Raw genomic sequence first — 27,533 nt, forward strand, 5'->3', positions numbered from 1 at the left:
CTCTCATGCTCTCTCTCTCTCATTCTCTCTCTCAAATAAAGAAATAAAATCTTTAAAAAAAATAAATAAAGATTCCAATCAATGACTGAGAAACACATCAAAACCCCAAAAAACCCCAGCACGGGTCCAGTGGTCACAGAAGCGCAGCCATGCTCAGCACAGCTGTGCGGAGGCTGATGACAAGGCTGCCACGGGGCAAGGCCAGGCTGGGGGAGGGGGGCTCCCCAGGAGGTGGTATTAGTGCTGGCATGGCTGCAATGAAGGGCACCCACAGCCCCGCACTGCCTTCCGGCTCCCCCTTCTCAGGGAGCCCTGCAATTCTCATCACCAGCTTGCAGTTCTACGGTTGGCCCCTTTCTCTGTTTGTTGCCGCCTTCTTGGCCAGGCCAGGGGTTCCCCGAGGGCAGGCCTGTGCCTGATGGGGTCACAACACTCAGCATCTGACATGGAGCTCAGCAACTGGGTACCGAATGGCTGAAGGTGAGTATGGGAGATACACAGGTGCTTGCCATCAGCCCCTATCCCAACTTAGTCCCCAGGTCTCCCCCTCTCCATCTCCCTCTTGATGTGGTCAGGGCTACACCCCAGGGTCCCCACAGAGCAGGGAGGCCCTAGCCAGGGCCCAGCTTCTGCTTCCCAGTTTGTGAAATGGTCCCAGCCCAGAGGAGAGATGGCAGGAAGAACACAGCTATCATTCCAGTGCCCACGGCAGGCATGAATAGTTAATCACTGTAGCAGACAAGAATAATCAATCACCACACTCAAGAAGGACAGGACGGAAACAAAAGAGAGGAAAAGGCAGAGAGAGACACAGAGAAGATCAGAGAAAAACGGGGAGAAGACCAGGAGAAGGAGGTAGAAAGGGATAAACAGGGACAGGAAACAAGCAAGCAATGCTGGGAGACCGGGCAAGAGCAGCGGGCAGGATAAGGGAGACCCTGTGACCAGAGCTATCGTTTGGTGTCTGGCTGGTTGGCCTACCAGGAGTTAAGGGGGGTAGGGGCCAGCACCCTGCCAACCTCACCCCCAGATACCACGTCACCCATACCACAAGAAATGCCACGTTCTGAGCCCTGGATGCAGCCTGAGCCTCTTCATCCCAATCCAGAGGCCCCCCTCCCCCAGCCCAACTGCCAGCCACTGAGCTGCCTGGCCTGACCTTGATCGGCCCAGGGGTACACCGCCAGGTGGCAGCAGATGCACAGCTACCACCAGCCCAGCAGGCAGCTTCCCACACCCACAGTCATGTGGAATAGGGAAGAAGGAGCCAGGCCCTGTCCCTCCCTGTCCTACAGCCCCTGGCACAGAACACTGAGGTGTCTGGAGGCCTGGGGGCTCCTAGGTGTGTGGCCACTGTCTTCTCATCACACAGCATGGCACTGGCTGGGCCAGGCCGTCCACACTGGATCCTTGGGGCCACTGAGAATCCACAGGGCTGGGTTGGCCAAGCCTCCCGTAGAGACAGTGCCCGGTGGGGCAGGAGCAGATGGCTGGGTTGGGGACTGGGCACCCATACTGGAGGAACAAGAATGACCAGAGGCATTGTCTTTAGCCATCGCCACTCTATAAATGCAGCCACCGCAGCAAACTCTCACGGGCCCAGGTGCTAGCAGCACGTACTTCCCCACCACTCAGAGGGACCCAGGGGACACAGGGACCACACTGCTTCCTAGCCCTGCCATACTCCCCAGGCACCATGCCTTAGTCTCGCTGGAGGAGCGACTACCAGGTAAACCTACAAACACCGGTAACACCCAGGGCCATGGGCTAGCACATGACAGTCTGTCCCCAGCTGGTAGCTCTAGTCTCCCCCGGGCAGGAGGGACCACCTGAGCTAAGAGCCAAGCTGGGTAGGCTATGCTGACACCAGACACTGCATGGCAGGCATCCAAGTCAAGATAGGTGAAGATCAGATCCAGCCAACATCCCACTGTCAGCCCCACTGCAGGCTCATCCCCAGAGTGAGGCTGACCGGAAGCATACACCACCCTGGGCCATCCCTCTGTCAGCCACACCTGCCAGGCCCACCGGGACACTCTTCTGTCCTATGCAAAGAGGGGGACATCCCCAGGCCAAGCCCAGGTCACTTACCTGTCTTGAGGGAGATTAGCATGTCCCAACGCCCATCCTGCCAGTCCCAGCTCCTGCAGGGAAACCACAGGGTACCTTGTGAGAGCCACCTGCTGGGCTAAGTCCCTTCTAGATGAGGCCAGACCCCTGGTGGGGCAGTGTCATCCCTGACCCTGAGGTCATCTGGTGGCACTCCTGACATGTACCCATACATTCGTGCACGTACTCTTATCCCCATTCGACTGAAACCGTGGTGTCTGCAGTTTATGTCAGACTACCACCGTCCCTTGTAAATGTTTCTACTGCTGTTGACTAGTCTTCGAAACTGTGACTGTTCAGCTGTAGACTGGTAATTTTCCAGAAGGCTGGGTGTGCTTCGTCGTGATAAACAGTACAGCAAGGAGAACTTCTGCACCAGGGTCCCACTGCCCCCCCCCAACCCTTGCCTAGCTCTGCTCCCCTCTCCGGGACCCCACTCCTGCCCTGTGCAACAGGCCATCTGCCTCTCCTGATGCTCCTTGGGGCCAGCCCAGAACCCGAGTCCCTGTTAGGCAGGAAGCCCAGCTCCCAGACCCTGGGACCAAGGGGCCAGAGTTATGGCTAGGTGTGCTTCACATGCAGGAGCTACAGGCCCCATGGGCTTCCTGTCTCAGCCCATGACCTAGAGGACACATTCCCTGTCACTTTATCTAGGCCTGCGGACCATGCTAGAAAGTGTTTACATTAATAAAAATGAAAAACAGGGTGGTGGGCACCTGGCTGGCTTGGTTCGTAGAGCATGCAACTCTCTCTTTTTTTTTTTTAAGGTTTATTTATGTATTTGACAGAGAGAGAGAGAGGGAGAGGGAGGGAAAGAACAAGCAGGGGTAGCAGGGAGGGAGAAGCAGATGCCCTGCTGAGCAGGGAGCCCAATGTGGGGCTTGATCCCAGGACCCTGAGATCATGACCCGAGCCGAAAGCAGATGCTTAATTGACTGGGCCACCCAGGCACCCTAAAGAGCATGCAACTCTTCAAGCCCTGCGTTGGATGTAGAGATTACTTAAAAATAAAATCTTTAAAACCAGAAACCAAAGCCAGGGTGGCACAAAGAGGAGGGGAGGTCTGGGTTGCAAATGGAAAGCCATCTCTGGGGAGTCAGGGGTGATAGAAGCTCTCTCCCCTGGGCTCTACAGTGTTTTCCAGATCGTTCCTCTATCTAATCTTCCTTTGTGGATGTGGCATGTATGGGGGCCCTGAGGGTAGGCGTCCCTGCCTCCCAGCAGCACCTTCATCACAAGGAGGGGCTCTGAGTCACGGCGGGATCACAGGAAGATCAGGATGCATGGGGTCAGAGGCAGGAAAGAATAGTGGTCCGAGCTAGGCAGGTGTGCGTGTGTACACGTGTATGTACTCGAGCACACTCACTCTCGTGTGTGCCTGGGAGGGCAGTCTGGGAGGGAGCCTGCCCGCCCACTGTACCCACCCCACCCACGCACAGGAGCCACTGTTCCTACTCTGAAGTCTGAGGCTCAGGAAGCAGCTTCACTTGCAGTGTGACGTTTCTGGGACACTTCCGTTTTTGGCTTAAGTGTTCACATAGGTTTTGTCCCACAGAGAACCACATGCCTTTCTTACCAGTCTGAATAACTGCCAACCTCCCCCTCAGTGCTGGCCCTGTGCAGAGCCTCACAAGGTGAGGGCTGTGTGCCCTCGTGTCACTCTCGCTGGGTGCCTTGGATTGGCCCAACACCCCATTTTACAGATGCGTAAACTGGGTCCAGGATTTGAACTTAGGTCTTCCTGTTTCCAGCGCCCCCACCTCAGCTGGGGATATTCGGCCACAAGAACATGCTCCCTCCTTGTGGGGCTCTAGCCAGGCTAAGAGTTCCATAAACACAGAGGAGAGCCAGTAGTAGACCAGTGGGGGAGGGTATTTGCAGGGCTGCTGGAGGGGGCACCAAAGGCTTCCTGCAGGAGGAGGGTAGGGGAAGTGGGAGGCTCTGGGGGATGCAGGATGGTGGCAGCTTTGGGAGGCATGGGTCCCCAAGGCACCCTTGTCACAGGACACTGTATAGATAGGGGCAGGGCAGGGCCTGACAGGAGCCCTGAGGGAGTGAACAGACGTGGATCTGAAGAGAAGACGAGTGACAGGATCTGTGATGAGAGTGCAGGGGGTACCTGTCTCGGGAATCCCTTCTTAGCTCCCCCTCAGGGCTGATCTGTAGGCTTTGGGGTCACTTACTTGGCCAAGGACCCCTGAGCCAGGAGCCTTGGGGCTAAGGGAGCCACCAAACCTGCATCTTATTGGGCTCCATCCCCAAATGAGGAAGGTCTGGAGAAGTTGAGCAACTCCACCTGGCTATACAAGCCTCAGCCTAACCGTGCCATGGGCCTCCCCACACTGGCATACCCCGAAAATCTGTCCAGTCTGTCCCCTCTCTTGGGAAGGCCTGCTGCATCTCCGATTGGGGCAGGAACCCAGCGGCCTGTCCTGCAAAGCCATGGACTGGTCATGTGTCCATGGCATGAGGCAGCTCCATGAGCACAAAGTGAGTCCAGAAGAGGGATGGGGCCCCAGCTGGGTGGGCTGGGCGGGGAACTTGGGGCTATGGCAGGTGATGAGGAACCCGGGTGGTGGGTGGGTGGGGCGGTGGGGGGGTCAGGCAGGTCTGTCTAGGAGCCCGTTCTGCACTCAAACCTCACGCCTTCCTCCACTGTGACACATCCTGACGTGCTCTTCCAGGCTGCTGGCCACTTTGGGTGCAACGTGAAAAGGCACCCGCTTCTGTGGCACCTTCTTTCACAGATAAAGTGGAAGAGGCATAGCCTCACCCTGACAGGCTGGTTCAGAGTCCGCACCAGGACCCTTAGATGCTGGCAGGGTCAGCCTACGGAAGCCAAGGAGTCCCCTGGGGCCCAGGTCTGAAGGCGGCCTCACTCAGGGCCTGTTTTTCATTGTCCTTGCCCGAGCCTGCGCTCAATCACGCTGCCATTCAGTCCCTGGGTCTCCCCTTGCCTGAACTAAAGGTGGTGAGGGGCTCTGGGGGCTACTGAGGGGCCTTGTTCCTCTCCAGCTCTGTACCCTGGACAGGCAGTCTGGAGAAAGCAGAGCTATGGCCTCCCCACCAGGTTCCTCAGGAAGGGTCCCAGCCCTGAGGGAGGCTGGGTGGGGCCAGTCTCGCCTGCCATGGCAGTCCTGGGTGCCCTCTGGTGGCCGTACCAGCTAGTCGCCGCTTTCCTAGAGGCTGTTGGCTCCTCAAGATCCACTGGGGCAGTGGGAAGAGCCTGACACAAGGTGGGGGAAGGGATGAGATGGGGATGAAATGGGTGTCCATCGCTCTGGGCTCATCTTCCTGACCTGTGAAATAAACCGAACTGTACAGCTGTCCCAGTCAGGAAAGCCCAATAAGGGATTCCTGACCCCATGTTCCCTCTGGTTACTCCCAATCCTGGGTCTCCTGCTGAGCAGCCCAAGACTTCATCAGTATCTTGATGGAAGCTGGTGGTAAAAAAACAGATGCCTTCCCCTGACTTGAGCCGCCACTGGGAAGTCCCCAGAACCCCCAATGGCCCCCTGGCAGCCCACAGGGCTTGCCCCACCCTCCCTCCCCCTGCTGAGGCCAGACCAGGTCACAGGGCAGATGTTAGGGACTGGCTAGGACTCTAGCATGCCTAGTGTCCTTGCCCCCCAGCTGTGTGTAGCTCTTGGCTCCCCTTGAAGGTGCAGGATCCCACTCTTCATGCCCTTCAGGCCTGACTCTTGGGGTGAAGTGGGTGTGGTGAATCTATCCTGAATCTTTATGCAGCACAAACAGGGATGGAAGTACAACCCTGCTTTCACAGAGCCTCAGAGATACAGAGACCTGAGGGGCCACCTCTGGAGGAGGCACCATGCAACCCCAACGTGGCATGGGTAAGCTAACTTAGCAGGACTGAGAGCTGGCCCAGTTTATCTGGGAGGGTCATGGACTGCAGGTACTTGTGTCTACGTAGAAAAGACTGGGAAGAAGAGCAGGGCAGGGGTTGGCTTGGCTGTGATCCTCCTTCCTAGGCCAGGACTAGAATCCTGAGCATAGTGAATGCTCTGTGCCCAGCCCTGCGCTGGGTGCCAGTGGACCATAGACTTGAGGGAGCAGGGGACAGACATGGTACTGTGGGTGGGACAGGGCAAGGTTGGGGGAAAGGATGCATTCCAGATTCACAGCCCTACATGCTGTGGCCAGACCCAAGGCCTGGACCACCTACTCAGGAACTACTGGCCATGGGCCCAGTATACTGTGTAGAGAGTTTTGACTGTCTCCTGTGTCCAGCACCATCCCAGATCCGGAGATACACTGAACACAAGACAGGCAGGACCTGCTCTGGACCAGCAGACCTTTGGTGGTGGCTTGCATCTCAAGTGGAGGCAGGGGGAGGGGATGGAGGCACTCAGTCCACCCTTGGTGCATGTCCTCATGGGGACAGGTTGCCCTCACAGGCACTAAGCTGCTCATCTCCCAACCCCCTGGGTTTATAAATCCTGACTTGGTGTGTGTCCTGCACAGTAATGCAGGTGACAACTGGAACGGGTGTGAGAAAGGAGTAACCACCTGAGGTTGCACTGAGAGCCTAGCCCAAAGGATGAAACACTGTTGGGGTGATTCTTTTCTCTTGTTTCTAAACATGCCTGCGTCTAGAGGGAAAACAGCCAGAGTCCCTGAGCTCCGTTTTCAGTGATAACTTACGCACAAGTTAGAAACAGTGACATGTTTTAAGTACCCAACATTTAATTAAACATTAAAATGGGAAGGCTTGGGATCTCAGGCTGCCTGCCCTGCGGCCACACCTCAACAAACCCAGGCTGAGTACCACCCCGACTGGGGAGAACCCACCTCTGCCGGGGGCCCGGTGTCCCACCGAGGGGACCCAGGGGTGGCGGAACAGGGGGATCCCCGGTCAGGGCGGCCCCGTTCAGGGCACTAGGCAGGGACTCCGGGCGGCATCCCCTCCCTCGTCCTCTAGGCGGCGGGAGCAGCGGGAGCGGGGACATCCCCTTGGCCCCGCCGTGCCCCAGCGGGTTCCAGTGGCGCGCCGCCCCAGTAAAGTTGCCCGGCCCCGCCGCCCCTGGGGCCCCCGGAAAGTTCCCGTGACTGCCGGATCCCAGCCGCAAGGCGCCCGGCGTCGCGCAGGGCGGTCAAGGCTGCGGGTTCCGGCCGCGTCTCGGCGGGGGCGCGCGGTGCGGGGCGCCCGGGCAGGCCGCGCACAAAGGGACCCGTCCCCGTGGTCCAGGGTCTCGCGCACCGCGGCGCGGGCTAGGGGCAGGTGGGGCGGAGCCCGGCTCCTTCCCCGGCCGCGATACCCGGCCGGACTTCGATTCCCCGCTCAGGAGCCCACCTAGACGCCGGCCCCTGCTGGACCGCAACCTGGATCCCGTCCGGGACCTCTGGCCTCGTCCCAATCCCGGCCTTGACCTCCGGACCCCGCCCCCCGGCCTGAGCCTACCTGGAGCGCGGCGTGGGCGGCCCCGCAGCGTGGCCCCCGCCCCCAGACGGGCGTCCCCGGGTCTCTCGGCGCACCCGGCACGGCGTCCCCAGGGCGCGGCGGGGTTAGCGGTCCGCGGGGCCTCAACTTGGGCCGGTGCGGGGGCGGACCCCTCCCGGGCCCAGCGTGCAGCCCCGGGGCCAGCCCTCCCCGCCCCTCGCGCGGCCCGTGCGCAAAGCGGGTCTGGCCGGCTACGCGACCCTCCGCCCCGCCCCATCCGAACGCGAATTTTCCCATTGGCCGGGAGACCCAGGGCGGCCCGGCAACCGGCGCCGATTGGACGGGCGCTGGGAGACGCCGGCTTGCCATTGGGCTCCCGGGGTGTCCGTCCCGGACGACGACCGGCCCCTTCGTGGAGTGGCCGAGGCCCCGGCACCTGCCGGGACCGCTGCGGCGCGGCCGGGGCCTCGGGCCGCCCCCCCTCCGGCCGCGTTCGAGGACGTCCCCAGACCGTCCGGCCCCGAGCGGGGATTGGCAGGCCCTGCGCCCCTTCCCGGGACTCCAGCCTGGCTGCCTCCTTCACTGCCCCTAGCTCACTGGGATCCTTCTCAGGCGTCAGCAGTTCGCCCGGGTGCTGCGCGCCGCGCCCTCCTGTCAATATCTAATTGTGTTCTTCACACAATCCGCGAGGGAGAGTTCTGCCGCCTTCCCATTTTACAGATGGGAAATTGAAGCTCAGAAAGGTTCTCACTTGCTTTAGGTCTCCGGGGCTGAAACCTAGTCCGTTACACTCCCGGGCCTGGGGCTTCTTTCTCCCTCGTCGCTCCGGGGTCCTCACAGAGAGGCGGGGCTCAGAGACCTTGGCTCAGCGACGCTGGATAGGGAGACGTGTTTCTGAGGGCAGAAAGGGCCTTTCGGTGAAATAGAGGTTTTCCTCCGGCACCAGGCCTGAATCTCCGGACACCTTGGCTCAGCCCACCCTGCAGGACTGCCACAGGACTGCCGTCCCTCATCTCCCCCAAATCACCACAGTCAGGGCCTGGGAGGGGGTGGGGGAGGAGTTTGTGTGTTTATCACCACCTCCTCTTCCTGGTGTCCCATTTCCTCCACCCTACCTGGGATCTTGGAGGAAACCTGTGGGGTGCAACCACCTGAGTAGAGTTTCGCACAGGTTGCATTTTTCTGCCAGGTGGAGAGCGGCCACCTGGTCCCTGCAGTGACACAAGGCACACATATATGACCACAAATGGGACCATGATCCTTGGCCAGCTCCACTTAACTTTGTGGTGTGTGTGTGGGGGGGCACCAGTGGGGGTGCTGCCCAGTGGGGCTTATTTCAGGGGGTTCAGGAGATGATGGCCCCTTGGCCAGTGACTCTGGCTCACGCTTAGTTCTAAGTCTTTCCTACCCTGGTTGCACCTGGAGATGACCAGATTCTCAGCCCACCATATTCCCCATGTCCACCCAGGGAGTCACAGGCCCATGACAGCGCTAATGGAGAGACCAGACACTCATGTCTTATCCACCCACATCAGGGATCCAGAGTGTTCACACCATAGTTGCTTGCTCGGAACAAAGAAAGTGAAGTGCTGTAGGGCTAGAACTCACCATTGGTACCACCATTGGGTCCCCCCTGTGGTACCTGGCGCACATAGCAAATCCACCCTAGCCTTTTGAAGCCAGGCTGCCACCACCAGTCAATTGGAGTTGGCACTTGAGATGAGAGCCGTTTGACACTCTGGCATAGTGATGTTGCTTGCGGCTCTGGGCAGATGGAACACAGTGTCCTTCTTTGGAACACGGGGCCCCTATGAGCAAGATAGCTCTTGTCCTGTGGAGCTGCACCATTGGTGACATTCTGAGCCAGCGGCTGTGTGGGCTGAGGGGTTCTCTTCCCTCCATTAGGAGTGGATCTCATTAGTCCAACTGTCCCTACAGATTTCTCCAGGGGCATTGGACCCTGGTCTTCCTGGAGCCCTATTCTCATAGTGAGCTTGTGGTCCAGCATCATCCCTTCCCCCCACACTTGCTGATAGTGGCAGGAGGAGCCAGATAGACCTCTGGTGAGAGAGCAAAAGGAGAATTGTGCTCCAGAATTGGCCTAGGTGAGGACTGCCTCTCCGGCCCCCACTCCAGGCAGGATTCTGTCTCCCAGGCTGGATCACTAGCCACATACAGAGGAGTAAGGTGGACAGTATCAGTTCCAAGAGGACTCAAGGCCACTCTCTGGCAGTGGGCCCACCATGACCCAGGCTGTAGGTAGGGGTCAGGAACAGGGAACCCCTACAGTGTGACCAGTGGCACAGGGACCAGTAACCTAGTCTCTTCCCTCTCTCCCACCCTCTCCACCCAGCTGCGGGACAGTTCTGTGGGGACATCCTTGGGACATGTGAGCAAAGCTATAGGGACAAAAAGGTTTTAGCTGGAGGTCAGGAAGAACTTCTCAACAGCGGCAAATGTTCAGAGACCAGAAGGGTGACCAAATAAGGCAGTGAGCTCCCCAGCTAAGGATGTGTGAACTCTTTGCAGCCCTGAGACCCCAGGGGTCAGCTTCCCACCCCGACCCATCTTATCTGGTCTTATCTGCTCCCTAGCACTGAATGTTGTCAATTGGAGTCAACGAAGACAAAGACTATCAGAGTACCTGACATGGCTCCATCCAGATGGGGAGAGTGTAGCTAGAAGTGGGGCTGGCCCAGGGCCATATGCTTCTGTGGCAGACCAGGATTTGAACCTCTGTCCAACCCATGCATGACTGCATTCCTCTTTGCTAGCAACAGGAAAGCACCATTCTGTGTCCCACTCCCCTGAGGCATGTTGCCCAGTGGTTTGGGGCAGACCACTTTGCAACTGCTGCCTTGTACCCCAGGGTGTGGTCACACATGTCAAAGCCCCAAGTCTTCTTTTTTTTTTTTTTAAGATTTTATTTTATTTATTTGAGAGAGAGAGTGAGAAAGAGAGAGGGAGCATGAGAGGGGGAAGGGTCAGAAGGAGAAGCAGGCTCCCCGACAAGCAGGGAGCCCAATGTGGGACTCGATCCCGGGACTCCAGGATCATGACCTGAGCCGAAGGCAGTCGCTTAACCAACTGAGCCACCTAGGTGCCCCTCCCCAAGTCTTCTTATTTAGCACTATCACCTCTCGGGTGGACTGAAAGGTCTGGCTGCCCAGAGGGAAATCACTGGCACCAGCCCAGGAGGATTCTGCTGCTGGATGGTGGGAGGAAGGACCATGCATCAAGTTGAATCTGCTGCCTGCTGGCCGTGAGTCCTTGGATATCTGGAGTCCTCAGTTTCCATGTCTGTAAAGGGCTCCTATTGGGTTCCAGGAGGAACACAGAAAAGATGGCAAGAGAATTGGGTGGAATAGGCATTTGGGTGTGTCAGGGAGTTTTGGGATCCACTCTTGCCTTTGTTGATCACCAGTCAGGCCCTTTCCTTCTCTAAACCCGTTTTCCACAGGGCATCAGTGCTTTGAGTCAGGATCAGGACAGTAGGTCTTCACACAGGACTGTGGATTTAATCCAGCCACTGCCACTTGCTATCCTTTTTTTAAGTGGTGTAACTGCTCTGAGCTTCAGTGTTTGCATCTGTAAAATGGGGGGAATGACACCTGTGGACTGGGACCCTGGGTTTGGAGTGCTTAGCACATTGTTATTATCCTCAATGTAACTGTCATCCTTGTCCTAGTTTGCTGAGCGCCCACTTTGGAGTAGGCCCTGGGCCCTGGGCCTCTGACTCTCCACTTTCTCTGCACTTAGGCCCTAGACACAGCCTAGAGGACACTGAAGGCAGGGAGCCCAGCAACTGCCTCCGTCCTGTTGAAAGGCCCCCAGTCAGTGCCCCTTCCCGCCCTTTTGCTCACTTGCTCAAGCATTACAGCTGAGGGTGGGCCAACACTTCCTCCTACGGCCTGGACCTGCAAAACAGCGACCAAGTGGGCTCAAAGGCCACAGTGGCTGGGTGGGTCTGGAGTACCCGGTCCGGGGTCTGTCCCGAGTGTGGCAGGATTGCGGGGGGTAGGGGTGGTAGTGGGGGTTGGTGCAAAGGCCAGAGTAGCAGAAGCTGAACTGAACTGGGAGCCATAAAGAAAAGGGAGGGATGGCCAGGTCTACAGCCAGTGGGTGTGGAACAGGACCCAGCCTGAGAGGCGGGTCCGGAAGTGGGCATCCCCCTATCGCTCCCAGAGAAGGCCGCCAGGTGGTTTGGTGACCTATGGCCCCTGGAGTTCAGACCGCGGCCCTGATGGGTCCACGAAGGCATGCTCTTGGGGCGGCAGCAAGCGGCAGCGACCTCCCACGGGCGTCCTCCGGCGTGGGGAGCCGAGAAGCCTGGGAAAGCCGCGGGGGTCACGAGACCCCCAGACGCCCCCGCAGCCCCGAGGCTTGGCGCAGCCCTGGGGGCGGAGCGCCGGGAGGGCTGCAGCCCCCGAGTGACAGCGCGCCCAGCCAACGGTGCTCGGGGTCGCGGCGTGCCGCCCCGCCCCTGGCGGCGCAACCCAATGGCGAGCGCTCAGAGGGTGCGGGGGCGGGGCCTGGGCGGTGGCGGTGGCGCGCGGGCGCGGCACCCGGAAGTCGGCGGCGGCGGAGGCGGTGAGTGTGCGGCTGGCGGCCCGGGCGGCGGATTCCTTTCCTTGAAGGGCCGGCCCGGGACCCGGGGCGCGGGGTTCCGGGGGGCGCGGGTAGGGAGGGGAGGGACAGGGCCGCACCTCCCCGCCCTGCCTGTTTCCCATTCCCGAGGCGTGGAATGGAAATCCTACGGCTGGGTCCGGAGAGACCAAACTGACCCTGACGAAGCGCCCCATGCGTTACTCGAAGGCGTTTCCAGTGATCCCCGACAGAATGGGAAGCAGGGTCCATTGGCAGGCCGGGCGGGTCTCGCTGCGGGGAAGCAGAGACTAGCGGGGCCGGGAGCTGCGTGGTCTCCACAGGGTGGGTGGGCTAGGGCCTCAGACAGTTCTGAAGTCCTGAGTCACGGTGCCACCACCCTGTGGCCTGTTGCGGGGCAGCCGGGTGACAGCTGATGTTTGTCTCAGTAGGCAGCAAGTGCTGGGTCATGCCTGCGCTTGGACACGCCTTTTCTGGGGTGGCTCAGTTAGTCAGACCATCCCCCCAGGGTATCAGGGGTGGGGGTTGGGCAGGGTTGCGCCTGGGGCAAGGGCTGGCCCTGGTGCTTGGCTTTAAGACCCCCTTCCCCGACCCCAGCGGTGTCAGGTGCTTCATGGCCTCCCTCGGGGCCACAGCTTTAGAGTGAACCTTCTGCCCTTGGACTAGTCCGTGAGCCTCAGCCCTTTTCCTCCAGCAGGGATATCACATGCTGGGCTCAGGCCTGGCCTGGCGTCCTGCTCCCAACCTGCTGACTGCTGTTTTGCTGCTGCTGTTTGGGCTCAGAGCTTTCTTCCATGAGGCAGATGTGACGTGATGGCAGCTATAAGGGGTGGCTGCAGCTGGTAGCACTTTGGAAATGCTTTCTCGAACTTGCTTGTTAATCCTCTGGGCAACCTTTTTGGGCAAATGTTCATTGGTTGGCTGCTGTCTACGGTGAAGAAAACTCTGGCTGAGGGGCAAGTGGTGTTCCCAAGGTCACTCAGAGCCAGGGCCAGGTCCCAGCGCCTCCTCTCCACCTGGGCCACTGTCTCAGGGTCCTGCCTGCTTTGGGTGAGCTGGCTGGTGAGGTGGAGGCAGGAGGACACAGCAGAACTTCTGTCCCCTCCTCTCCAGGATCCTAGTGCTCCCGTCTGGTGGGTGGGCTGCCCTGGTGCCCCCACCTTATCTGGCCTTTGAGTATTAGCCCCAGTCCTGTGCCTTCGTGTTCCTGGCATGTCCACAGACTGCGGGCCACTTAGACTGTCCACTGCTGCTGCCACTGTTTGCTCTGATGTGTGGTGACAACAGCCTTCCCTGAATGAAGGAAACAGGCTGTCAGTTCTGCCCCGGCTGCCCAGCCCCTGCACTGTTATGCTTGCCTCATGATTCTTTTGTGACCTCGTTCTGTGGGCTTTTTGATCGTGTTTCACCATGGATGTAACTGTGTGTGGTGTCTTGGGGATTCGCTCCGGTGCCTGGCTTCTGTATCAGAGGGTGAAGCTCCCTGTAGGCAGCCCTGGTGCCTGCCCGCACAGGAAGTGTGCCTGTTACTCCTGAGGACTTCCGTGGAGAAACGAGGGGCCTCCAGAGCATGCCTGGAGATAAACGGCCCATGGCAGGGAGGCTGGGAGGATTTTAAAAGTGGTGGCACACTTGTCATTGACGCTCTAGATGTGCAGGAACTGGGTCCATCCTTTGGCGACATGGCAGTGTGTGAGGGCATCACCGTTGCATCTGGCATTTGTTGGTCCAGACCATGGGGTTGGGTGATGGGCTCCATGAAAACAAGGTCGCCCCAGGTCACCAAGCTGTCTTTCCAGGTTATCATTGCAGTTTTTTAAAAAGATTTAATTTACTTATTTGACAGAGAGAGACACAGGGAGAGAAGGAACACAAGCAGGGGGAACGGGAGAGGGAGAAGCAGGGAGCCCGATGCAGGGCTCGATCCCAGGACCCTGAGATCATGACCTGAGCTGAAGGCAGACACTTTGACGACTGAGTCACCCAGGCGCCCCTTTTTTTTTCTTTAACTTTCTTTTTTAGATTTGCAAAAATGATATATGTGCGCTTAAAAGTAAAAAAGGCCGTTCACCATCTCTTGATGGCTCCTGACACTCAGGGTACATCCTCGTTGGAATACTCCATTGTCTTTTATTAAGCATGGGGGCCGCAGGGGTCACTGTGAGGCTGGGCTGGCCCCTGGCTTGTGGGGAAGCCAGGAGGGGCTAAGGTAGAGGGGCTGCCCTATGTCCACGGCTTTCTGTAATGCTCATTCTTCCCCTCATTGTGTTGCTCCTTTGAACTGCAGGGACAGTGACACTTGGTGTGGAGTTGAATTAGTGCTCCCCAAACATTGTGGAGATCTCAGAAGAGAATATCCCTGTAGAAAATTTGTCATGGTGAAATGCCACTTGGTCAAAATGACAAAACACAGATTGTAGAATCCTCAGTTGCTGAGCTGGGAGGAGGGTGGGGAGTTGCAGTGGGCCGGCTGCTCAGAATATTTACAGACGTCAGGGCTTTCTCAGCCAGGGCCCCCGAACAGCACAGCGACACTGTGTTCCCATGTGTGTTTACCTCCTTTGCTGGCAGCTGCTGGGAGGACATTCCGCCTCATGCGAAAAGAGCAGTGCATGCTTTCCAGCTCCTACCCTGGGGGCTGCCACAGTGATTGCACAGACTGTGCTGGGTGAGGCTGGGGTGTCTGGCTCCTCAGCCCTGTCATGTGAAGCCTGAGGGCCCCTGTCCTCTGCATGGCCCCTCAAGACCAGATAGACAGGCTGGCTAGCCTTGAAAATATATCCCTCAATGTGTAAAGTGCTTGGAGCTGCAGATTCTCTGGTCCAGGTAACCTCTGTTCAGAGCCTTCATGTGCACAGCCAGCCGGTGGGAGATGGCTGTGATGTGAACCGGGAGCCTCACTTTCCGGGGGTCTAGGCCCCCTTGGCTCTGTGTGGAGGCCACAATAGCTCCCCATTCATTCGTGTGCATCCCTGTCATTCTCTGCTGCCTTCTAACCTGGCATGTTTCTCCTCCACTAAGAGGCCTGTTTGCCTTTCCAATTGACAAAAGGAAGTGCTCCCCCCGAGGGTGCAGGCCCCCTGCCCCTGGCACCCCAGTTGTCAGGTGTGGTTTTGCTCTCTGCTCAGATGCTGGTGTCATTATGCAGAACTCTACAAGAGCCCTGGCTCTGCTTTGAAGGGTTGGCACTAGGGCTGAGTGCACTTTTGCCCAGTCTCGCATGGACAGCGTCTTTTTCGGCCTTTCTTTCCGCCCTACGCCGGCCTGCCCGTAAGAGTGCACATGGAGCATGCCTGCTGTTAGCGTGCATGTGTTTTAAATGTCCAGCTCCATGGCTTGTACAGGGAGCCCAGCCACACCACTAGCGTCCATACCAAGAAGGTGTGCCAGCACCCGGATGTCCCGTATTGTTCCCCAGACCAGGTGGCCCTGCCCTGATTTCTGCCCTCAGGGATGAGTTTTGCTTATTTCTGGCTTGGGTACAAATGCTGAGGTGGTGTGCCGTCTCTGCCGTGGGGTTGCTGGGGAGCCGGGGCTCACTCAAGACTCACCTGCTTGCCGCGCTTCATGCTCAGTGCTGGGTGTGACGGGCAGTGGTGGTGGCCCAGCACGATGCATTAGACTTTTAGAAGATTCTATGACTAGCCAAGAGGGAGACTTGTCCTTCAGATACCAGAGCATGTGCTGAAGCCGAGAGGCCTGCTGAGCGTGCCGGACCCCTGTGGAGCCTGGTGACTGGGTGTCCAGGGTATGGCTGAGGTGGGACAGACCTGACGCCTGGCACCTGGGAAGCAAGGGGTACCTCACACCACCCACCGGAGCAGGGCACGGGCTGACCTGAGAACTAAGCCAAAATACAACCATACAAAGAAGGCAAGGGAAAGGGGCTTTCGCTTTGGGGCAGGGAGGGTGGCCGCTATGCGGGAGCAATGGGAAAACTTGTGGTGAAGGAACAGACTGTTCCCGGTAGGCAGTGCCACAGGCAAGGCTGCAGGACAGGGCAGGCGTGGGAGGAAGTATCGGCAGCTTGTGGATCAGACAGGCCGTGAGCCTGCCCACACCACGTGCACTGCACTACGGATTAGTGCAGCAAAAGCCCAGGATTCAGTACCCAAATCGGTGATTCGTGGACACAGACAGGCAGGAGTCTGTAAGATGCGCAGCCCCTGGGAGTTGCCAGTGTAACCATGGTGGGAGTGTTTCCTGCCACCCCGAGGAGGGCAGCAGCGGCAGGTTGTGGTGCTGGCGGGACGCCCCCTTGCCCAGCCACTGGTACCTGTACTGGATGTTTGGAGGGAGTTGGGCCAGGTCTGCTCACCTAAGAGCATCATCCTCTGACCAGCCATTCTGCCCCTCTCCGTCTCTGTCCTAGGAAGGTCCTCAGCCCATTTGCAGAGCATGTGCTCCCACAGGAGCTGCTGGTTGTGGCCACAGGAGGCGTGGAGCCTTGGGCTGGGGATGGACGAGTGGGCAGCGGGTGTGGGAGGACGGGTGGGCTGGGAGGAAGGGAAGGGGGCAGGCCTTGGTGCAAACGCTGGAGGAGATGGTGCTGGTTGGTGTGGGGTGGGTGGCCGGCACAGTTGGTACGTGATGCCCATTAGCCCCCAGGCAGGGTGGGCCAGCAGCTGGGTGGCATCTGGAGTGCACAAGAGGGAGATGGGGGTTGGTGACCACCCCCAACAGTGCTGAGGTCTCCCCGTCCCCTGACCAGGTCCTTCCCCGTCTGGGCTAGCGGTGACAGTGAGGTCCGGTCAGTGTGGCCCTTGGGCCCCACATGCCTACTCTACCAGTGAGCCTCTGTGAAGTTGCAGACCTGCCTTCCTTGGCAGCGGAAGCAGATCCTCACCATTGGTCCATCCAGGTGCCAGGCCTTGTCCCCACACGGCGCTGACCTGAGCCACGGCAGCCATCACCGCATCTCTTGGCATGTGGCTCTGACCACGGGCTGGTCTGCCTGCCTGCTTGAGTCATTTCCTTGTCATGCTCATGACAAGCCGCGTGGACTGAGGTTTGGGGCTTGACTCAAGTGAAGAGCCTGGCTATTCTGAAAGAGGGAGTGTACCTGGCTGCACTTGGCTGTTAGGACAGCCCTGTTGGTTCCTCTGGAAGACAGGCGAGGAAGAAGGAGTCCCCGGCTGGAGAGGGCGGGTTTCAGAGGCAGCGGGGTGAGCAGGCAGGATGGAACATGCAGAGAACTCTTGAAAGCCTTATCAGCAGATGGGCTGGGAGTGCCTGGAAAGCTTCCGTGCCCATGCTGAGACTGACTGCCGGACTCATGACCCATTCTTCCAGTTTTGCATTACCAGGTGGTTAGAGGAGGGGAAGGCAGAAGTTGGGATCCGGGAAGACTTCCTCTGGCTTACTCAGAGAGAAGAAAGGGGAAGCCCGTGGCTTTGGTTTGAAGGGAACTTTTTGCTTTTGCCTCACACCTCGTAGGTCCTTCCAGCCAGGGCTCAGGTGTGCCCAGGGACTGTAGGTGTGTGCAGGGAGTGCAGGCCCTGGGCCGCACAGGTGGTTACCCTGGATCCGCCTGGGCTCCCCGTGCAAGGACCTGGCAGAGGTGCACGCTCAGACTCGGGGAGGCCACCCCAGGGGACGCAGTGCTTCCTTCCACAGTGTGTCCTGGGCAGGCCAAGGACACAGCGGGCGTCCCAGGCTGAGTGCGCAGGTGTGAGGTGTGGTGTGGGTGTGCTGCTCTCATCCGTGCATGTACAGCCTCATGCACCTGCTCAGCCTGAGTCACAGTCCCTGGGTTGGGGGCCTTTGTCGGATGCCATCAGAGAGAACATGCTTCAGAGCTGCAGCCTTTCTGTTCCCCACAGGACTTCATGCAGGCCCTGTTCAATTCCAGAAATGTCCTGGGTAGTTTTTTTTTTTACAACAGAGTCGTCACTGGGTCACGGAGGTCAGCTCTTTATGTGAAATCTTGGTTGTGACAAAGATTGCCTGGTTGTCGTGTGCAGCTCCGAGAGACTGTGTGAGTTCTGGAATGTGGTGTCGCTAGGAAGCCGTGGTGGATGCTCCAGAGGCTGGGAGCTTGAGCGACTGACTGCTGTTGCTGCCTCCTCAGCAGTGGGGCCCAGCCCCCTGGTTTTCTTTATGGAATAGTCCAGGCCATGGTAAGCGCCTCTTCGGGTACACACAGCGTGAAATGATATGCGCCCCCCGCCCTCAGCCACTGTGCCATGCAGGTGTTTTGGGCACTCGTCAGGACGGTCGGCCACGTCATAGGCTCCATTTTCCAGCCCGTTGCTCGCATGGCTTCCCCTCCTTGGTCTGGGCCACTGTCCGGGGTCTTCCATCCCTGTGGGCGGCTCCGAGGCCCGGCTGCACCCTTGAGGTTGTGGCATTTGTGAGACAGCACCCCCGGTGGGACCACGTGTGGACATGGTGACGTTTTGTCACCTATCACAGGCTTTTCCAGGGTCGAGCGCTGAGAGAACAGTGAGGTCACCAGGGCCACTGCAGTGGGCATGTTGGCTTCTTAGCGTTTCCACGATGGCGCCGGGGGCAGTGGTTTGTGGATATGCCAGGGCGGTGTTGGGGTGCAGTGCTGGGGGTATCCTGGCCTTCTGGGGGGCTGCTGGGAGCAGATGCAGGGTCGGGAGGCCCACTTGGTTCCAGCAGCCGCAGGTGCCTGCTCCTTCGCTCTGAGTGCAGCCAGCGGGGACCCCCCACAAGCGCATTGCCGAAGCTCCCGGGGAGAGGGAAATGACCCCTGTGAAGCGCCTGGCATGGGAAAGTTTTCCCCAGCCGGCCTGTCCTCTGCTCTGTGACAGCGGGGGCCCGGCCTTCTCTGGGTCTGTGTGTCACTCTCCCAGAGAGCCAGATTCTGTGGCACCTGCCCCTTTTCGGCGGGGGTATACTTTTCCATGCGCTGGGTTGCCCAGCTGCCCTCCTGGTTGCTGTGAGGCCAGATGAGGGAAAAGGAGGGAAAGTGAGCCCTTTCCATGTGGAAAGGATGGGTCTGTGACATTTAAGTACCATCTGCAGGCCTGGGGGTGGGTGTGCACATCACCATTGTAGCTTCCTTCGCCTGCTGGGGCCCAGCATCCTGGGCACAACAGGCAGAGGTGGGGTGCGACTTCCTTCAATGCTTGGACGCTGCCAGGCTTCACTACCTTAAGGTGTCCCCGCCGAGGTTGCCAGGGTCCACGGGTGAGGTTCCTGATCAGACCTCCCCAGGACCTTCCTGCCTGTCTCTTCCTCTAGCCGTGGGCTGGCTCTGGCTTGGGGGCTGCCATGGGCATGCAGACACTCCACAGAGGGCCTGGGCTTGCATTCCTGGCGGAGGTGGGGACGAGGGGGCGCAGGGATGTCACTGAGGAAGCCAGGCACGCTTTTGCCCGGGATGCTGTCCTCCCTTACACACTTCATCAGCTTGGGTGTCCTTCAGGGGTGAGCTCCCCATGACAAACGAAGAAGCCACCAAGCATGGATGAGCCCCAGCCCCATCTGGCAGGGTGGGGCCTATAGAAGCCCTTCCCTATCTCTTTCCCACTGTGCCAGCCTCGGAACCCTGGGAAGTGGAGAGCAGTGTTTTCTTAGTGCCCCAAGTGGCCAGGCAGGCAGGCGTGCAATGGCAGGAGCAGGACTCAGTTTGCCCCTGTTAGCAGTTCCAGCCTCCTGCCCGCCCTGTGTCCAGCCGGCGGGACGGTAACTGGGACCACAGTGTCTGTATCCGGAGCTCGCTCGGGGAGCCCTGAAAGTCAGCAGGAGTGAGAAGGTGGCCCAACAAGTAGGGTGTCGGAGGATTTCACTAGGGCCTGGGTGGGGGCATGCTGGGAGAAGGGCCCTGCACCCATGGGACCTGCCTAGGTGAATGAGATTGCGGGGGTGGTGGGACGTGGAGCTGAGAAGGGGTGGGGCAGTGGGCAGCGGGCCTGGCTTGAGTGGGGGGCGAGGGATTGGAGAGAAAGGCAGTTCCTGATGGTCCCCTCCCCAGGGGCTGGCTTTCCTCTGGTCCTTCCCTCCCAATGACCACGTCTTCATCGAGGCCGCAGCCCTGGGCTTTGTGCCCACACCTCTGGCGCCAGGCTGCCTGGAGACCCATCAGTGGCCTTTCCTCCAACCACAGAGCCCTCCCTGCTACCCCTGTCTGGAGGGCAGGTCTGCCACCCACACAGGCTGGCTAGGATGGCAAGGTCCTGCAGCCAAGTTGGAGGGCTCTACTTCTGGCTTGTGAGCATCAGTAGCCAGAGCTGCCCCCAGTGGATGGCCTTGCCCAGCAGCTGGGTACACAGCCCAGTGAGGTGCACAGCAGGCCAAGGCTTACATGATGGCCTCATCTGACAAGAGCTGCATGTCCTTGGTGGGGCAGTATGTCCCTGGTGGAGCAATCCTCAGAACAATCCTCTGTCCTGGTAGGGCTCTGGGTGGGTGGGATTTCAGAAGTGATGGGTTGGCAGGGCTTCTCCCACTGACCACGGTTGACCTGGTTGCCACAGGCCATGCCGGTTGGCCTCTCCTGCAGTATTCTCATTTGTGGGAGAGACTAGCTCCCTGGGAGTGAGAAGGCCTGTGTCTTCTGTGCTGGACCACGGCTGCGTGGCAGGTTCCCATCCCCTGCACCTGGCGGGTGGGGCCCCTCAGGAGGCCCCACATGCTTCCTACCTCCCTGCACAGCGTTCTGGACAATTTGATCTGTCTCATCAGCTGTGTCTAATCTGCTCATCTTAAATCCACTGCTGAGTTTTAATCTGTGGTTTCTATAGCTTCTGGTCCTAAAAGTCCTCTCTGGTGCTTTGTGAACCTCCTGGTTTACTCTTTTTCACATCCTTTTCCTGCAAATATTCTCAAGCTTCTTTTTCTGCAGTGAGAGCCTGGTTGGTTTATGAGACGTGTGGGGATCCGTTTCTGCTGGTCTTTGCTTATGGCGCTTTGTTTTGTTATGTGGTGTTCTTTCTGACTGTCCTGCTCTTTGTCCTTGAAATGATTTGTGAGACTTCTCAGAGGTCTAGCATGAAGATGAGAACTTCGGTTCTCCAGGTGCCTAGGAGCACTACCAGTGCGGGAGCCCTTCCATCCAAGTCTTGGCATGAGGATCCCTGGACCCCCAGTGTGGCCCCGGCTGTGCTCTTGTGGCTTCTCAGGGACTCTCCCCACTTTGTGTGCTGTTCCCTGTGGCCCCTGGGGGTGGCTGTGGATAGAGCCCCCCCTCACCCTAGGAGGGCTGCCTTTCAGGGTCCCAGCTCCACTCAGGGGAGGGTTTCCTACTACAGTCCCATCTTGGGGACAGCCCTGGGCCTCGTCTTCAGTCTCCCTCACCTTGGGCGACCAGAGCCCAGTTTGCCCAGATGGGCCAGTGCCTCAGGGCAGGAAAAGCCAGTGTACTCCGCTTTCTTTCCTCTCTGGGTTTCCACGTTCTCCGAGATATTGGCCAAATCCTGCATGACCTTGTTAGTTCATGGCTGCTTTTAAGATGTTTTCATATTCTTTCAAGCATTTTGAGTTGTTTTTACTAGAAGGGTCCAGTTCCAACAGCCTGCCCACCAGTCTTGATATCAGGTAAGCCTAGGATGATGGCCCTAGTGGGCACTACCAGGGCAGCCAAGGGTGGGAACCCAGCCTGCTCCTGTCACCTCGGGGCCCTCTTCTGCATCGGGCACTGCCTTCGGCTCCATCTTCCGGCACCCTGCATTTCTGCAGTGGCACTGGTCACCATGGTGATGTCTCACCTGCACAGTCAAGGGTTTTACTGAGGACAGGGTTGGGTCCCCTGAGGCATCACTGATGCTCGTGCCTGTAGGGGCTGGGGGGAACATGGGGCTGAGTCGTGGGGATCCCTCCAGGGCCTGTGGGAGCCAGTGGCGACAGTAGTCGAGTAGATCCTTCCTCCCTGACCCCCTCCCTCTACTTCCCAGGCCAGCCAGACCAGTGAGCCAGAAATGAGTGGAGAGGCAGGGACAGCATGATGTCATCCACAGGAAGACCTCCATGTGGCTCCGAGCTGTGGTCGTGTCCACGGGGCCAGCCTCAGGCTTTGGCCCCTCCTTGGCTCTTCCATGCTCTGTGGCCAGAGTCCCTGCCACCTGTCCACCCACCCACCCATGCTTGGGTGCTGGCACAGCTTAGATGGCAGGGTCGGCGTGGTGGGAACGTCCTCCTTCTGAGTCCCAAAACAGAAAATGTTTTGCTTCGGAGACCCAAGACCTGGGAGAAGTTGTACTGGCATAGAGGGGGGCTCTCACCTCTCCTCTGTTCACCTGCCCAATCCTATGGCCGGGGTGCGCCTCTCTCGGGACTGTCGTGTGTGGGTGGTGGGGACCCTGGCCTGGGGCAGGGAGCTGGAGCCCCTCTCGGCCCACTCCTGCTCCTCCCACGCCTGAAGTACCCTCCCCTCCCCCCACCTCCATGTGGCTTCTCCAAGGCTTGGGGGCAGAGGGTTTGGAGTGGCACGGTGTTCGTGGTTTATGTTGAAACCTGGAGCAAGGATGGGCAGGGTCTGGGCATCTCATCCCACCTTCTCCCAGCTGGGGCCCAGTTCACAGACCCTCTTTAAAGATGCGGACCCCAAACCTTGCTCTAGTAGGTGCTGTGTTCTGGGCGGGGGTGAGGGGGTGGCAGGGTACTGCACGGACCCTCCCCAGTCCCAGGGCTCCCCAGGCTAGTGCACTTGGAGCTCAGTGGACACACAGTCACACACATGCATGCAGACATCTGCGGAAGCACACACTTGCAAACACCCACACATAACTGTACACTTGCACATGCATGCAGACCTCAAGGCCTCATGTACATGCACATACGCCGAACACTCCCTCACCCCCCTTGCTCCTGAGGCTCTTCTGGGGGCATCTTTTTGGCTCCCTTTAGTGTCTCCGCAGCCTCTGTGTTGTCTGTTCCCTGGCTGCGGCCGCTGGCTCTGCTCTGCAGCCTTGCCCTGGCTCAGGCACACATGCAGGGCTAGAGACCCTCAGTCACCTTGTCCAGGGTCAGTGGCCTCAGGATCTCATCTCTGTTCTCAGTTCGGTTAGGGGAAAAGATCTGCTGGCCCCAGAGGCCGCCAGGTTCTCGTTCTTGCTCCTGTGGCCACCCTCCACGTGGTGTGTCCAGGGCCAGTGAGCGTGGCAGGCAGTGGGGGCCAGTCTGGCCCGTGCTGATGTGTGTGAGCACTTAGGGAGATGGTTGGGCGGTGCTGGTGAGCGTCACGGTGTCTGGTGTATGGTTCTGCCGTGTCCACAAGGGTCAGGGGCATCCCAGAGGCGGTTCTCTTCTGGGCCAGGGAGCACTGCAGGTTCGGGGAGGCAGTGGTGTGTTGTCTGCTGTTTATTCAACACATTTTTTTTTCCTTTTCCCGCAGACTGGTGACCCTGTGTGAACAAAGCTGCTCTCAGGGACCCATGTGCATCATCTTCTTTAAGTTCGATCCTCGCCCTGTTTCTAAAAATGCATACAGGTAACCCCCTTGCTCTGTGTCTACTGTCCTCCGCTTGGCCTCAGGTGCCCCACAGTCCTCATAGCGCCCAGGTGGGGACAAGCTGTACAGGCTGGGCCTGCCCTGTCCAACAGCAGTTATTCAGTGTGGGATGCAGCAGTGGGTACTGCCAGGTGGCAGGAAAGCTGAACTGACATACAAAGGTGCAGAGGCTTAGCTGCTTAAGGTCGCTGTAGGGGCAGGACAGAGAAGCCATGTTGGGCTAGGTAGGGGCGCAGCCCTGTGGTTTCTGCAGGGGCGCCAGGGGCAGCAGAACTGGCTTGATGAGCAAGAGCCCCATTTAGACTGGGCTCGTCTGTGTTGCCAGTGGTAAGTCTGGGTGGTGGTAGGAACACAGGGTCTGTGGGTCCTGAGCTGGGGAATGAGGGTGGGGGTGGGGAAGCTGGGAGATCAGCAGAGGAGGTGGGAAACAGGCCAGAGAGGGATGAGACATGATCCAGTGCACCCCCCTCCTCCCCACAACCTTGGGCTCTGGATGTGCCCCTCTGTTTCCTGGGGTACCCAGTGGGAATTTTTCCGTGTTTTTCCAAGTATGAGGCTGAGAGGTAACCCACAACCAAAATGACATTTTAAACTGATCACTAGTACGATTGCTTGGAAAGTTTTCATCATTTTGAAATCTATACCAGAAATGATTTGAACCATTTTGATTAGCTTCTTAGACTTGAGTCACCATGCAAAATTGCACAGACACCATGCTGCCTAATTTTGTGCTGAATGAAACTCATTCCAGGCCAGAAGTTGGGGACTGAAGAGTCCCCAGTGTTCCCATCATGCAGAGGAATGGACAGCAGGGCCAGGCCAGGGTCCTGGAGCTGACCCTGCATGACCCCCAGCAGAATGAGCTGGGGTGTAGCCAATGGGCAGGATCCAGGGGCAGTGATTTGAGCAGGGGAAGTGTAACATCCAGAATTATTAACTATAACAGGATTGGAATGCCCTGGGTGGAACCCCGTCTTCCACCCTCGGCTGAGAGCCAGACCTTGCTGGAGACGCTCAGCCGCGGCACACTGGATAGCAAAGAAATCGCTGGGGTGCCATGGCAGTGGAGCTTGCTAGGAGTCTGCCCTCCGGTGTGCGGGCAACTGTCTCGGGAGGATACTGGGGAGAGGTGCTGGTCACTAGGTGCGTGGGGGAAGCCGCATGTGTAACCGGACTCATCCTGGGGGAGCCAGGCATGTTGCCAGGAGTGTCCTGCGGTGTCTCTTCAGCGCCCTCTACTGACGAAACTTAATATGGTACTAGCCCCAACGTCAGCTCCTTTATCCTGAGGAGGCAGTGAAGGGCAAATTTGGGGCTGAGACATAATAGCGGGATTACTGACATGGTCTACCCCTTTGGCTACTGAGGTTTCATGTGCACCCCTCTGTGCTCACGTGAACTCTCACATACCAACAAAATGACTCTGTTTTGACCTGATAAGGATTTCTCACACGGGGACACGCAGCCTGACAATTCCCTGAGTCTGTTCCTGGCTATATTTACTACCAGATTCAGCCGCAGCCTCCCTGGAAATGCTGTTTCCTGAGGTTACCTCCAGTCTCCTGCCAGTAAAATAAACATGGGAAGAAGGAGGAAGGAGGTCTCTCTTGTTTTCGCTCGGGACCTGTGCGTCACTGCCAAGACCTCTCCTCATAACGACTCCTTGTGGATTGTGATTCAAGACAGCCTTAATGTTTCTCTCCAGTGTATTCCAAAGCCCTAAGCCAAAACCTAAACATACCACCGCTGGTGACTGACCAAATACACTTGTTGTTTACCCTATTGCGTGGGGGGGTGGGGGCAAGAGGGACTTCCGGTAGCTGCTCCTACTCTAGCTGTGGGGTTGTCTGGCCCTTGAGAATGGGTGGGCTGTGGGCCCTTGGTATTCATGCTTCCATACGTGTGTGATAGGAGAAAAGGATGGGAGGAGCAGGGAGGGGGCCGCATGGGAGGGACACTGCAGCAGGGCCAGTGAGGAGAGGCCAAGCCTGGGCCTGTCAGAGATTGGAGAGGGGTTCCCGGTGCCTAGAGTGGAATGGGGAGCAGGCCAGGCTCCAGGGCCATCAGTGTGGTGGGGAGGAGGCCCTGGCTAGGCAGTGCTGCCAGGAGCCGATGGGGCCAGCAGGACCTGCCCCAGCGTCCCTCACTTGGGCTCCCTCCTGCTTTAGCCATCCCTGTCCTGGCCTGGGATGCACCAGCCTCTGCCCTCCACGTTAGCATGCACTGCTGTGTCTTCATCTCCCGCCCCCAACCTAATAATTGGCAGGAATAGGAGTGTGTGCCATTCTAACCATTGACAAGTGTCCAGTTCAGTGGCATTAAGTACATTCACGTCGTTGTGCAACCATCCCCGCCATCCATCTCCAGAACTCTTCATTGTCCCCAGCTGAATCTCTGTCTCCACCAAACACTGACTTCCCGTTTCCCTCTCCCCAGCCCCTGGCAACCACCAGTCTACTTTGTTTCAATGACCTTGACTACTCTGGGGACCTCAAATAAGTGGAATCGTAGTATTTTTATGTGACTGGCTTATTTTATTGAGCATAGTGTCCTCAAGATCACGGTGTAGCATGTGTCAGAATCTCCTTCCTTCTTAAGGCTCAGTAACATCCCACTGTATGCAGGACCACATTTTTATCCATTCATCTCTTGATGGACACTTGGACTATTTCCACTTCTTGGCTATTGTGAGTCATGCTGCCGTGGAGATAGCATACAAGTGTCTGTTTGAGTCCCGCTTTCCATTCTTTTTTTGGGGCGGGTATACCCCGAGGCAGAATTACTGGATCACATGGCAGTTCTGTTTTCGACTTTCTGAGGAACTACCGAATTGATTCCTGCGAGTGTCTTTCGATGGCCGTGCCATAGGCTTCCCAAGCCATGCCAGCCCATGTATCCGTTTGGTGGTGGAGCATGTCTTCACGGTGTGTCATCATTGTTCACTGTCCAGACCAAGTTCTCTCCCACCAAGCCAGACAAACCAGGTGCCAGGGCCACCATCCATTTGGACTCTGCTGCCCACCAAACTGGTCCACATGGCTGGGACCCATCGAAGACCGTGTGCTCCGTGTGCTCTCTTAGGCACCCTCAATATCAACACACGTGCAGTGGCCTCTTGGCACTTGGGGTAATGGGAAGCACCTGGTTTTGTTTGTGGGTTGAGCTCATCCCTGCAGTCATTGCTGCTCCAGGGTCAGATGGTTGTGAAGGGGACTTTTATAGCTGGAATGGTGACCATCCTTGCCATGGAAAGTTGACCTTTGAACAACATGGATTTGAACTGTGCAGGTCCACTTACATGCCAATTTTTTCTTTTTTAAGATTTTATTTATTTATTTGACAGAAACACAGCAAAAGAGGGAACACAAGCAGGGGGAGTGGGAGAGGGAGAAGCAGGCTTCCTGCTGAGCAGGGAGCCCGATGCGTGGCTCGATCCCAGGACCCTGGGACCATGACCTGAGCCGAAGGCAGACACTTAACGACTGAGCCACCCAGGTGCCCTGACATGCCGATTTTTTAAAGTACAGTACTATAAATGTATTTTCTCTTCCTTATGATTTTTTTTTTTTTTTTACTCGATTTTTCAAGTGATCTCTACACCCAACGTGGGGCTCGGACTCACAACCCTGAGATCAAGAGTCATGGGTTCCACCAATGAGCCAGCGAGGCGCTCCTCTTCATGATTTTCTTAATAATGTTTTATTTTTCTCTAGCTTACTTTATTGTAAAAAATACGGTATGTAATATATATAACATATAAAATACATGTGGATTGAACTGTTTATGTTATTGGTAAGGTTTGTGGTGAACAGTAGGCCAGTACTAGTTAAGTTTTGGTGGAGTCAAAAGTTATACATGGATTTTTGGGGAGCCTGGGTGGCTTACTCGGTTAAGCATCTGCCTTCGGCTCAGGTCATGATCCCAGGGTTCTGGGATGGAGCCCCATGTTGGGCTTCCTGCCTAGTGGGAAGCCTGATTCTCCCTCTCCCTCTGCTGCTT

General features: G+C 57.8%; 2 protein-coding genes across 9 annotated transcripts in view; one reads left to right on the plus strand and one right to left on the minus strand.

Moving 5' to 3' along the window:
- ARVCF (ARVCF delta catenin family member) overlaps window positions 1-7,738 on the minus strand; it is a 51,590-nt gene extending 43,852 nt beyond the window's left edge. For 5 of the 8 annotated variants that reach the window (XM_081801642.1, XM_081801646.1, XM_081801643.1 and 2 more), the window contains exons 1-2: window positions 7,532-7,737; window positions 2,092-2,144 (exon numbers count right to left, since the gene is read on the minus strand). The gene's annotated coding sequence lies outside the window, so the exon portion shown is untranslated. Of the gene's footprint in view, window positions 1-2,091; window positions 2,145-5,270; window positions 5,290-7,531 lie in introns of those variants that run through there. The other 3 variants (XM_081801647.1, XM_081801641.1, XM_081801645.1) reach the window with 3 other exon arrangements.
- A 4,300-nt stretch (window positions 7,739-12,038) lies between these two features.
- The window catches only part of TANGO2 (transport and golgi organization 2 homolog), a 38,589-nt gene continuing 23,094 nt past the window's right edge, over window positions 12,039-27,533 (plus strand). The window contains exons 1-2 of the mRNA XM_081801623.1: window positions 12,039-12,100; window positions 23,418-23,513. Coding sequence (XP_081657749.1) covers window positions 23,458-23,513 — 56 coding nt within the window. The 5' untranslated portion in view covers window positions 12,039-12,100; window positions 23,418-23,457. The remainder of the gene's footprint in view (window positions 12,101-23,417; window positions 23,514-27,533) is intronic.

This window comes from Leptonychotes weddellii, chromosome 13 (assembly GCF_054177405.1).
Source record: "Leptonychotes weddellii isolate Sample4059 chromosome 13, ASM5417740v2, whole genome shotgun sequence".
NCBI classification, from domain to species: domain Eukaryota; kingdom Metazoa; phylum Chordata; class Mammalia; order Carnivora; family Phocidae; genus Leptonychotes; species Leptonychotes weddellii.